The sequence below is a fragment of the Mchenga conophoros genome, linkage group LG23 (genome assembly GCF_057382185.1).
Source record: "Mchenga conophoros isolate Kocher_MC1m ecotype Shallow Benthic linkage group LG23, M_conophoros_male_GT1.1, whole genome shotgun sequence".
Classification (NCBI taxonomy): Eukaryota; Metazoa; Chordata; class Actinopteri; order Cichliformes; family Cichlidae; genus Mchenga; species Mchenga conophoros.
This window is the reverse complement of record NC_140547.1, coordinates 38,705,807-38,719,652: the sequence shown is the minus strand read 5'-3', so window position 1 is coordinate 38,719,652 and position 13,846 is coordinate 38,705,807. Positions and strand designations below refer to the sequence as shown.

At 39.2% G+C, this 13,846-nt stretch overlaps 1 protein-coding gene across 2 annotated transcripts in view; it reads right to left on the bottom strand.

The window, feature by feature from the left end:
* The window catches only part of LOC146547776 (interleukin-1 receptor accessory protein-like 1-B), a 342,110-nt gene that overhangs the window by 132,181 nt on the left and 196,083 nt on the right, over positions 1-13,846 (bottom strand). For both annotated transcript variants that reach the window (XM_085265749.1, XM_085265750.1), the window contains exon 6: positions 2,725-2,799. In XM_085265749.1, coding sequence (XP_085121875.1) covers positions 2,725-2,799 — 75 coding nt within the window. The remainder of the gene's footprint in view (positions 1-2,724; positions 2,800-13,846) is intronic.

Genomic DNA, 13,846 nt, shown 5'->3' with positions numbered 1-13,846 from the left:
GCAGAGAATCAAATAGGTGTTCATATATTATGTACACAGTGCTGCTGACTCTGTGTAGAATATCAAAGGGTGCAGAGGTGGGTGAGGAGCATTAAAAAAAACCCTACAGAATTCTGGCTAATCCTTAACCAGTTAAAACTAAAATGCAAATTTAAAGGGGATCTTTCATGCTGTTACAGTGGCAGGATTCTCATATGAAACATGGAAAGATTCAAATCATGAAGTCAGAGTATGAATAAGTAATATATACGTGGGGCGATCATGGCTCAAAGAGTTGGCAGTTTGTCTTGTAACCGGAAGGTTGCCGATGTGGCTAAACTGTAGCTTGCCTCCACCAGTGTGTGAATGTGAGAGGAATTGTAAAGCGCTTTGAGGGCCCCGAAAAGCGCTATATAAATGCATCCATTATTATTATTATTATTATTATTATTATTATTATTATTATTATTATTATTATTATATAAGCCAAAAGCTCAAATTTCATACTGTTTATTCCACTTTTGGCTCTGTATGACATCACTGAGCGCATACATGCCTAATATGGCACAGACACGGAACGGAAGCCACACCCACAAACCATCTTTTATGAGGGGCAGCCAATCAGAAGAGAGTTACCTTAAAGGGATAGTTCATGGAGCTTAAACATGAATTGCTGTACAGATAATAAAAAAGATAGATAATTCTGAATAATGCAATGCTACTTTATTACAGGCATGTGCTCAAAAATGTGCATAATAGGTGCCCTTTAAATGCAGCCTGGTACAATTAGCAGTGAAAATGAAGGGCTCAAAATATTCTTTTGATGAAAAATACAGTAAAAGTACAGTTTAGTAAAAACATATCTTTTCTACCTTTATTGCCTGTTCTCAAAGCTATCAGGTAATGGATTTTGCAAACCATCATTATCCACTAAGAAAACTTAATCAGATGAAGAAAACCAGGGAGACTTTTATCCATCATCAATTTAAGGCTACAATGACTTGCACCTATTTTCCCATTGCCACGTTTTACCTCTGCGAGACCGTTTTGTTCATCGCCCATGACAAATTTACTTCAAAGGAAGCCTCCATCGTGACCCATTTTCTCTTCCACCAACAGCCGAGCTTTTGCCCAATAAGGCACAAAGCGGGAATTTTCCCATGAGCCCCCCTTGCATCCAAAGCTGGTAAGGCGAACGAAAGGTACCGAGGCGGCCACATGAGGCGGAATTGGAGGCAATCACTTGGAGTGCTGCTAACATAATACACTGAAGATGATACGAAGAGAGATTATGTACTGACTCATTAAAGATGAACAAACACAAGCTGCATCAGTGTTGCACAAAATAACCAAGATAGATGTGATGAGTGTGAATACAATGAAAAGGCATAGGATTGGAGGAGAAAGAAACACAGCGGACACGGCTTTTATACCAAGTGAATCATTTTCTTTTTCATATACAGATGTGATAAATGACTCATCCTTTTCTATCTTCTATCCTTCCTGATAAAAACTCAAGGTCCATTCACAAAAGGGCCAGGAAAGTAAAAAGACCTAATTGAAATATTGCATATTGAACAGTGCTTGGTAGGGATGTCACCAGAACTGATATTTCCAGTAGCTTTCTATACCACAATTCTGAAAACAAGAGGGCACTTTCCTGATACCATGGGTAATATAGGAGGCAATTATACAGAGTGGGATTTTTACTAAGATAATAATAATTGGTACTAAAAATTAGATATTCATTTGCAAAGCTGTTTATACCAACAATGACATCTTTCCCTCCTCCTCCTGCAGACACACGACTTCACACAGCAGCTACAGACAGACAGGCACACAGTCCCTCTTATCCCTAGCCCCTCCCACCACCAGCAGCTGAACTCTTGAACAGCAGCAGAACAAACTTGCTAAAGCAACTTAAAGACCGACACCCCTGTCTTTGTGAGAAATTTCTAGGGGCCTGTAAATCTCCTGTTTCAGCAACGACGAAACTGTTATCATTAATATTGACCAAGCTGGTGTTAACATTACCATTTAACTATTAGCTCTCTGGCAAGTCATGATCAGGATAGGGGCTAGCAGCTATGGCTAGTGTTAACATTATTGTTGGAGCTAGGCAGTCCTGCCCATCTGAAATGATAACGGACAGCGTTAATTTAACAGGCAGAAATGTGTTATGGTCTGTAAGAGCAACTAGACAAAAACAGTGGCGGTCAATAACAACAAACTTAACAACTATTTTATCAGCTATGATCATACTGCCAACTCAGAACCTTAATGTAGAACATGAAAAAAGCTAATTATATTTAACATTAATTGCCTGATAGATACTGAAGAAAAAAGAACAGAGCAAAAGCAAAGTGGTAATACGTAGAAGTAACTCCTCAATAAAAAATATTGTATCCAAGAGAAACAATGTGGTGCATATTCATAGAGGAAGAGCAGAATATCCCCAGCAACAGCAAGGCGACATTTACCAAGTATTACACTACAAATTAAGAAACTACCATTGGGGTTGTTACCTAATAATATCTGACTCTAAAACTTTCATCCTACATGGACAAAATAAGCACATCACTCCAAAAAACCAAAGCTAAAGTAAAGTAGAACAGGACCTACTTTGAAGCGCCAACTGGCTAATCTAGAAATCTGAAGCAATGCCATTGTGTAGCGCAAGCTAGTGCGACACTGTATCCTCATAAAACAAGCGATCACTGTAGGGAATGAAACGAGATTTCTTACCTATTGCCATTTCTATGATGCTCATTTGGCTCTCTGAAGGGAAAAGGATTTTTGGCGGCTTGTCTGTCAGGGGAGCTGTGAAAACACAAACAGAAAGAAAGAGAGAGCGCATTAAATTCCACATCTTTTCTCCTCGGTGGACTGTGGGAGTATGATTTATTCATTAAAGACCACAATAAAAGTGTCCTTTAAATGGGAGCAAACACATGGAAATATATATATTTAAATAGTGGACAGAAGAAGAAGGAGAAGAAGGATGAATTACCCAGTCAAAGCTTTAAATATCAGTGTGCATGCTTTCAAAGCAGAAGCTACTTAAGTACTAATGCCACTCATTCTTTGAGTAAGTCACGATACGGTGCCAACACGGAATACATTACAAGCTGTTTTGTATATACAGGGGCTGTGCAGCTACTCAACCATTTCCAAAAACACCGTGTAATGTCAGGTAAAAAAACAAAACAAAAACATTTGCAGCTGCAGTGGGCACGGGAAGGTCGAGAGCTGCAGGAAGAGATGCTGTCCTTTCAGCTGTGTACAGCTCATAATGACTGCAACACGGGAGTTTCACAAATGCTTACAGTACAGCAACAGCGGTAATATTAAAATTAACCTAAGAAAAACAAAACCGCCCGAGACCAGCAATGAGATATAAATGATCAATATGTCAGCCACGAGCACGTTGCTGATTTAAAAGCCTATCACATTTGACACGAGAACAGCCTTCGGTCCCAACTCCCTTCGAAATGCACCAACTCCAATTAGACAGCTGCTGAGTAACAAAAGACGTGCACTTAGAGGCTTCTCATTATAATGATTCCCTAATTGGTTCTAGTCTTCAAAGTGGCATCGGAGAGGTTTTCTATCTTTGCACGCTTGGAAATACTCGGAGGGTTGAGGCTTTTTTTTCTTTTTCCATACAAATGAGTTGCGGTTTGACTGCAGCAGCGATCGTTGAGGTGAACCTGGGAAAAATGAGCCTGGGTTTAGAGAGTCGATCGACAAGATGGAGGCGAGTTTTTTGGAAATTTAAACTGAGCTGAAATCCCACGTAATATAATTCAGCACAACGCGAGATGGTATCATAAAATGTGTTATCCCAACAACCGATCCTTCGTGGGCACTCAGATCTTCATTTGGCCTCTGTGTAGAGCAGCAAATAGCAGCTGGGAGCTTTATGATGCAACTCAAAACCCTTTGAAAATGATTTCTCACTGATGCTGCAGGCAAGATTCTGTCTTGACGAGGCCAGTAAAACACATTATAAAAATTATACTATTTTGGTCGAAGTATTTGGCTCGTTTTTCAAGAAAAGGATAGTTTTACATCACCCATTTTAGCAGGTGATGTAACTGGTACTTATATCACTTGGTACATGGAAGTTTCTTATTAGTATCTATAGCTTTGTAACAAATAGTGCTTACACTTTATTTTAAGGAGCTTGTGGTCAACAGTTGTTGCTAATTAGCATCCACAGTGGTAGCGCATTCCTCCTTTGGCTGTCACTATGAAGTACTTATTTGTAATTTCTGCCTTATTCTGTTATTAAGTAACAGATTTTAATTTTATTAAGGCTTAACGTTAGATTGACCCTGACACAGGGGCTGTAGCTGGCAGCTGTCTGCGTCACTACGTGTTTTTCTGTGTAATCTGACAAATAACATGAATTTTATGTGAACAAACTGACCCTTGAATAAGTCTGCACTCTGGTTTTGGTGAGTGAGGTTTAACTACTTAATTTCTGTTACTTTGGACTAATTAACAGGTCTGTGCTACGCAGCCTTGCTGTATATGCTAACACTATCAAATGTCATGATTTTGACATTTTCTATAACACTCACATCTACTTTCTCCATTTGTTTGTTTTTCCTCTAATTTACTACATGTGTTCAGTTAATGACTTTACTATTACCAGATCATCTATAATCTCCTAATGTTAACCTTTACAGCAATCTCTTGTGGTCCTAGTGATTCTTTTCTCTTCCTAGTTTCCATTTCTTTTCCATTTTTTCTTCATGAAAGACTCTGTCAGTTTTATTTTCTACCACATGCTAACCTAGTTTGGATAGCTTCTGTCTGCATGACCAAAGTCTGGATTTAAAGTTTTAGATTTTGGATTGGTCACTGTCCAGCACCTGCACAATGATTGTTTTTTTTTTTGTCTCAAACTATTACATCAATAAAAAGGAATTAGGAAGTCATTGACCCCAAACTCTAGGTGGCTGTGTAGTGTAGTAGCTTGGTGAAGCAGAATAGAATAAGTGGCTTATAATGACCAAAAAAGAGATAATGTTCTGTGATGATTCATGCTATTACGTAAGCCATTATTTCTAATAGTGAACATGTGCACAATAATATAAAATGTCAGCAGACAATATGCAGATTTACAGTTGCAGTGAAAGTTACAAAGGTCACTCAAATAATTACAAAATGTTGCCTCCTGTTCTGCCACATCTATGGATTTGTTTGTTTAGGCCTTACTAACACAGGCCCAGAGACCCCGCAGCTGTTACGGAAAAATATGTATTCCCTGACAAGTTGATGAGTGGTTGCTGGAGGTTGCAGACAGTGGCTGGATGAAAAATATTATGAGATACTGCAAAAATATCTTATTGCTTTGGTCACTAGTAGATTGCCGCTGTCGCCACAGTATGTATAGAAGACTCCAACTTGTCTGCAAACACTGGCCAACTAGTTAGGAAGTGGAAACCGAGACAATTTGCCTTCAAAGCAAAAGTTGCCCTTTTCAGGGTAGGACGACTTTTCTTTTTGAAGGAAAACATTCTCTAGTGTTTGCCGCTCTTTTTTAAATTTCACTACCGCTCAGGTGTCAGAGGCAAGTGTCTTCCATGCAAACTATTATTGATTGTAGCCATCTCCTCATGACCTAAGTAATCATAACACAGTTTGTGATGCAGCACCATCTTTCATCGATTTCACGTAACCAATACTAGCAAGCTCCAGTAACCACTTGCCGAAAGGTTGGCAATAAACATTTTCCCCTGGTGACCAGATATTGTGGGTCACTAACTGATCCTCTAAGCCTGTAGTGACTGACGCCTCACCGAGTTTATCGGGTTAAGTTGGGTTGGTTATAAAATGTCTCCTGTGCTGAAGCCTCATAACTTGTTGCCCTATTCATCCATCCCTGCCTCCTCCCTAAGAGGTTTTTCAGCTCTAGAAAATAAATACACTACTTAGAAAAGCATCTACAAGGATAGTAGATGTTCTTGCCCAGTAAAGTGTGCACTTTCAACGAAAAAGCAAAAATGACTTGATTGACTCATTTTATTTTTTATATAGTCGATTTAATCTGAAGAGGATGGCTGGACTCTCGGGAGAAAAACATTTTGAAAGCATCATTTTAGAAGGAAAAAAAGGAATAAGAGTTCCAATGTCACAACAACTGACCGACAAAACCATACTGTGGCCTTAAAAAAAAGAAACGCTCATGCAATGAGTAGCAATATGAAAGCAGGAAAATGCCTCGGAGGTCATTAATTACTGTAAAAAAAAAGGTCCGCAGCAAATTATGCCTGTGCCAGGCATATTTCAATGCTGTATAAAAAAATTAAAAAAACCTCATTACCTTAATTACCTTTTTCTTGATGAAATATGCTTAGATTATTTTGTTTCATTATGACATGAAAAGAGAAGTGAGTTTTTTCCACTCCGATGGTTTGTCTTCTGTAAGACAATGCTGATTCTGAGGAGAGGAGATGGTGCATAGGAATGTATTTATAGAAACATGAAAAGAGAACTGAGCCGAGGATACAAACATCAAACATGGAGCCACAGCTCACTGCATATGCTGTTACTGTAAGGTGCATTTGTTGTGTAACTTCAGTTGTACACTGTAGTTTGTATATTAAAACCAAAACAATACTTTGTCATAATTACTCAAATCTATAAGATCCAATCAAACCCAAAGACCTGTTCTGTTGCGCTGCTGCATGAGCAATTTTGTGTCAAATTAATATTGCAAGCACTTCTTCTTTTCAGCTGCTGGAAATTTCATTGGCCGAGCTTTGCATTATGGAGAAGCAATCCTCGCTACTGCCTCCAGTAACACCTGGAGGTAGGAAACCATGATAGCTACTGAAGTTACACAATCGATTGCCAGGATGCGAAAATTGAAAATGTAGCACAGGGTTGGAAAAATCTGAAAGCTTTAAGAGTCCTGCTGGCACCAGCACCAGGAATACCAAAAATGTTTGCCCTGTGGCGTTCATACAGCTGTACACAGCAAAAAAAGTGCGAGAATTAATTTCTAATCATTATTTTAAAGTCAAGAAAATGTGCTCTCTACAGCCAATTAGCTTCTGAATATGTTTGTTCAAATATTCTCAAGGTCTACATACTTCTGGAAATATCTGCGTATATACTGACTTGGGGTTTTCTAACTAGGGACCAAACTCAAAACTTGATTTTATTTGAAAGATCATATCAATCTTCGAATATTACTGTACAGTATTGTGCACCTTGGCCACCACTCTTTTCTTTACATTTGGTTTCCAAGGAATTCAGATGGTCTCGAGGAAACTTTTTTTGGACACTGGCTTCTCTTCCTTGCACCTGACCATTTTCAGAGGAATATTGTTGTTCTTTGTTTGGTTTCAAAGTCACTTAACACTGAATCATTCATGAATACAAACAGTACCTAACTCAAAGATAAACCAGCGTGTGTCGACAGATACAACTTTTTCCATTTCTTTATCTGAATCTATGAAAAATGCAAAAGACAACACATTTTGACAGCATGCAGTATATCCTTAATAAAAAACCCAAAAGGTTAGAGGCCTATAAAATTATCTACAAGAGATGAACAGTGTCTGAAAGTAACATCCTTCAGAAATAAGATCCAGCAAAGACCTGACGCAGGACCTGAGAGATACACCTTCATTTGATCTACTGTTCACTGAAGCCTCATCGGAAATGGTTTCAGTGGAAGGGTGGCTGTCAAGAAGCCATTTTTAAGGAAGGGAAACGAGATATGCCAGATTACAGACTTATTAATAGGGATGGGTATCGAAAACCGGTTCTTGTTGAGAACCGGTTCCCACTGTTTCAATTCCTTGGAATCGTTTGCCACTTTTAAAAACGATTCCCTTATCGATTCCAGTCGCCCCGAATGACGTCATCACGTTGAGTAGCGTCTTTTACCCAGTAGGAAACACGGCGCCTGAGCGGCACAAACGCTCAAAAGTTTGGTTACACTTTATGAGAAAGGATGACAACAGGGCAACGTGCAATACTTGCAAAGTAGAGATTTCATCAAAGGGAGGAAACACTACGAATATGCAAAAGCATTTGCTCAAAAAACACGCGATTGCTTTCAACGAATGTCGTGTTTTTGATCCGCTCCGGACTAGCGAAGCTCAACCCAGCAGCAGCGGTAGCGTTTCCACGTCCTCTCCCGTTAATACTGCAGGTAACTAATCAATTAGCATTGCATATTATGTTAGCGCGATTTACCTTATTACAAAACCTGCTATTACTGTGCGTTGCATTTAGATAACCATGATGAGAGAGACAGAGTCTGGCTGGCTCAGATGCTGGCAGTTCTCGCTGCAGTCTACCGGTAGCGTCTCCTTTCAGGCCAGGATAGACGAATGTCACCCAGCAGTGTCTAAGTTTGTGGTCAAAGGCTTGCACCCATTTGCCACAGCAGATGCCCCCGATTTCACTTTGGTAAGTGAATATGTTTAATTGTAGGCAGGGACATTACTGGATATTCTTGTGTAATTGCTACAGAATAATTTATGTTAAACTTTGTTATTGCTACAGGAGAATATTTATTTTATTATTTTACATATACATTTTTTTTCCTGGGGACCCTGTGACACCCCATTGAAGAGCCGTAGGCTGTGAATCTCTTAAGATCTCACTGTTGGGTTTGTAAGGCCATGTTACTCCTAAATTTCTATCTTGTTCAAAGAGAAGATATAAAACAAAGTTCTAAGCTAATCGACTTTAGTGTTCTCCTTTTTTAAAAAAAAGAATCGATAAGAGAATCGATAAGGAATCGAATCGTTAAACAGAATCGAAAATGGAATCGGAATCGTTAAAATCTTATCAATACCCATCCCTACTTATTAACACTTTCATTTTGTATGTAATTTTACCATTTCACTACTTTTTAGCCGAGGAAGTTTCCTTTGACCTTTGCAGCTTTGAACTTCATGATTACTGGGCAAACAGGATTAGTCCACTCAGTCTCAGTTAAAGGGGCATGACACGTTGTTCACTCACTCAACTTGCACTTAAGTGGTTTGACTTTTTTTCTTTTTTTTTTTAAACGCAGAAAAGTCATGCTTAAATTCAAATGTGAAGGCTAGTTTTGATTTGCTGTTTGCACCGAACGAGTTCAAGGTGAAATCCCAAACCTGGAAGGCAATCAAAGTGCCGATGTAATTTTTAACAAGCTCAGAGAACACGGGGTTGATTCTTGGCAAAAGCGGAACCATTTCGAAGCTAAAGTTAACAAAGTAGGAGAAGGCTCTTTAACTGTAGTAGAAATACTGCCCTTCACTGAAATCAAGGGCACGCTGCTACTGATATGCTGTTCGTCAGTGGGATCCCAACATGCTGGAAGGCATGCAAACGCGCATTCACACACAGACACACAAAGTTGAGATGCATTAGTGAAGCTGGCTGGTCTTCAAATACAAAACCATAATTCTGTGGTGGGTTATTATGAGTGGGAGTGGGCAGGCTTTTCACCGGGGGGCTAGAAATACATCCAGGCTGACCTGTTTCCCTGCACACAAACAGATATATTATAAGCACATTACACACAGTCGCACACAGCCATCCATGCACACATCGACACTAAAAAGCTTGATGCTGGCATTAGCTGAGGAGAAAATGGGTAACCCTTTTACAGTCCCCTAAATACAAAGACTTATCACGTTCATATAAAGTAAATTATAGTGTTTTGTGAGGTAGAAAAAGCAGGTGAGTGCAGAAAAACTACACCTGAAATACCCTTTATGGGAGAATATGGCCACAAACTGCACAAAAATAAGTAATTTATTGGAGCATATTATCCAACTGTCTCACATTACAGTACTATGCAAGTCTTAAGCCAAAGAGGAGACTTCATATTTTAAAAGTGGTCTTGAGCAACAGGCATTCTGAAGGTCCAGAGAACCAGAGAAATGTTTTTGTTTGTTTGTTAAACAACTGCACACTGACTTATGGGTTATTTAAGCATAAAAAATAAACTTAACTTAAGGAATGAACAACCATCTACACATAACACATCATATCTTCTTGTTTCTTTAGATGAATCTATGAAAAAAACCAAAAATAACACAGTTTGACAGACTTAAAATAATATTTTCACACCAACAACTGGATTCCCAAAGAGCTATCACTTGAAAACATGTCTGCATGGCACACAGTGTCCTTGTATAATTAGAGGAAACTGGACAAATGGAGGATAAAAGATGAAATGACAGGACTAAAAATCTCTGTCTGAAGTAAAAAAAAATAAAATCTAACAAAGAACTGACACGGACCTGAGAAATTTATCTGAGTTGATCCATCTACTGTTTACCAAAATCTAATTAGAAATAGTCTGATTAGAAGCGAGGACATCAGGCAGAAAGAGTTCAGGCCAAATTACACAAGCACTGGACTGACAATCAGCAGCAACAGGTCTCATGGATGTTTGGTTAAAATCATGATCAATATGTATAAAGGAGGTCAGGTTGTTATGATTCTGGGCTCCATTTCAGCCAGTGGTGTCGGAGATCCTGTCAAAATTGATTTAATAATAAACCCAGAAAGGTACCAACAGATTGGTATCCACCATGCAAAGTGTATCTTAGGTAAAAACTTTTTCAGCATGACAATGTAGTAAAAACATATGAAAACCACACAGTGAACACTGTCAGTCATGGATCGGCCTCCCCAGAGCTCAGACCTCAACATTATTGAAGCAGTGCGGGATCATCTTGACGGAGAACAAAAGAAAAGGGAGTCGAACATCTAGAGAAGATCTTTGAATGTCCTTCAAGAAACCTGGAGAACTATTTCTGAAGACTACTTAAAGAAATGACAAGAAAAATTGCCAAAGAGCGTTTAGACTGTGTTGAAGAATAAAGGTGGTCACATCAAATATTGACTTTCAAGCTCCTTAGAATTGCTTCAATAAATCTCTGTGCTTATTACTCATTTACCTAGCAAAATACAAAAAAAAAATGAGGGTTAGCACTAGACCACACGTGTCGAACTCCAGGCCTCGAGGGCCGGTGTCCTGCAGGTTTTAGATGTGTCCTTGATCCAACACAGCTTATTCAAATGGCTAAATTACCTCCTCAACATATCTTGAAGTTCTCTAGAGGCCTGGCAATAAACTAATCATTTGATGACCCAGGGTAATATCTAAAACCTGCAGGACACCGGCCCTCAACGCCTGGAGTTCGACACCAATGAACTAGACTTTTGCACAGCAGATTCATAAAATAAACCTTAAAGAGGTGATTTTTAAACAAATATGTTTGTTTGGCTCCTCAAGAGTTGTGGAACAAGCCAAATGCCATCAACCTTGGTTAACTACAGTTGTGCTTGATGGATAACAGAACCATCCATAATTCTTTTTAAAGAATTGGTTGCCTATTTTCCTAGAAAGTACCCAGTAGTATTCTATGTACTTAGCTACATATTACTTGCTTATTACCACCGGTAATTACCTAATATACTACAAATTATCATGTATTTATAGGGTATGTTGGGTTACCAAAAAGAAAAAGAAAATGCCTCAGAGGCCTTGTGATCTGCTCTCGCTATGATCACATGATGATGGATGGAGGGATGAAGTAATGAAACAGAAAAAAAGACCTCGTTCTCTCCCATTAACTCCAGCATCACCTTTCTCCCTCCACCCGTCCATGTGTCGCTCGCTCTATGTCTTTGTAGCTCTGTCTGTCTGTTGTAGTCACTCTCAGTGATGAGAGAGAGGGAAGATGAAATAGTGGGAGAGGAGGAGGGAGGAAGGGAGAGGGTTGTGGTCCTCTGTTCACACCTCATTAAAGACCACTTCAGCAGACATAGATTAAGAGGAGAAGCGTGTATGTGTGTGCATCTGTGTGTGTGTTTGTTTGTTAGCTTGAGATCGTTAAAGAAAAGATGCAGCGCGAGTTCCACATGAGAAAATAAATGAAAAAGCAACTTGAAAGGAAAACCTTGTTAGTCACACATGTAGAAAAGAAGAAGAAAAAAAGCTTCGCTATCTTGGAGTCTTTATATATCGTAAGCTCGAAGCCTCTCAGGTTTCCTCTCAGGTTTCTTCAGATCAGACACAACTAGACTGATGCAAAGATGGTGCATGGAGGCATTTTTAATGTCAATAACAATCGCTGACTTCAAAAGACAGTAGGGTAATGAAATGCTAATGTATTTATGCATTAAGATATTTTAATTATTGTAAATTATGCTGAGTTTTAATAATTATTATTACCTGCACACATTTTTGGTAATGATAGAAGTTGCTGGACAGTTTTTATTTTTAACCCGCCACTTGACAAGCTGCCAACACTATGATGCTACCATGATAAGAGCGGCTGCGTAAATGCTAAATTGGCCATTTGACTACTAAATCAAATTGAAGGACTTTTTATAACTTAATAGATTAATGACATTAAATGATTTACTTACTGCCAAATCATCGCTATATTAAAAGATGACAGCAGCAGGCCGAGCGTCAAAGTATGTCCTTTTTTTAAACAGAATCTGACATTTCAAAATCAATGTGTGAACCAGCTCAGCTGACACTGATACATTAGCAGATATGTCATTAAAGTGCAGACTGATGGAATTTAAAGTGTTGGATAGGTTGGCAAGAACGTCTTCAAACTGGACTGAAGCCGAAGGGAACTCTGCAGCACTGGGAAGGAGAATAAATTTGTCAGCAGTTGTCAGCGGCTGTTAAAGCTTTGAAAAGGTAACTGACTACCTCAGGGCAGATGGCATGCATGGTGCGAGATTCTAGACAACCATGAGAGAGAAGTCTCCCTAAGTCACTTTATCAAAAATTGTTTATGCTAGTAAATGATATCAAACATGAAAACAGTATTTGCTTGTAAACTGCTGGACTTAAACAGTACTTATTGCACATTGGCCACCTTGCTAGGTAGAACTGCTCAAAGCAAATATCTAATCAGCCAATCACATGGCAGCAACTAAACGCACTTAGAGATGTAGACTTGGTCACAACAAACTGTAGAAGTTGAGGTGATTGCACAATAATATTGAATGTTAAAGCAGGTGGGCTACAGCAGCAGATGGCCGCATCAGGTGGCAATCAATTTTATTTATACAGCACCAAATCACAACAACAGTTACCTCAAGGCGCTTTATACTGTAAAGTAGACCCTAGAATAATACATACAGGGAAAAACCCCAAAATCTAATGACCTCCTATGAGCAAGCCCTTTGGCGACAGTGGGAAGGGAAAACTCCCTTTTAACAGGAAGAAACCTCCAGCAGAACCGGGCTCAGGGAGGGGCGGAGCCATCTACTGCAACATTTTGGGGTGAGAGAAGGAAGACAGGATAAAAGACATGCTGTGAAAGAGAGCCAGAGATTAACAGAAAAAAAACGCTATAATTCACATGGGCTCACCAAAGTTAGACAATAGAACATTAACTGGTCTGAGGAGTTGATTTCATTTGCGGTGTTAGGAGGGTAGGGTCAGAATTCGGTATAAACAACAAATGAAAACTGTTCCAGTTACTGCTGGTGGTGTAATGGTGTGGAGCATATTTCCTTGGCACACTTTGGACTCATTTAAATCCCATAGACTACATAAGTGTTGTTGCTGACCATGTCCGTCCCTTTATGACCACCTTCTGATGGCTGCTTCCAGCAAGACAACACACCATGTCACGAAGCTCCAATATTTAACTGGTTTCTTAAGCATAACCAAAACCAACCCAGTACTAACAAGGTGAATCTAATTAAGTGTCCAGCGTGTGGGAATTTCATTGGCTGTCATCAAGTACTTGGTAGGTTTTATTGTGTAGTTTTCATTTTCATGGATGAATAAACAGGTTAATAGACTAGAAAAGGCTACTGTAAATTCTTACTGTGAGCTCAACTGAAGGAAAGGTGTTTC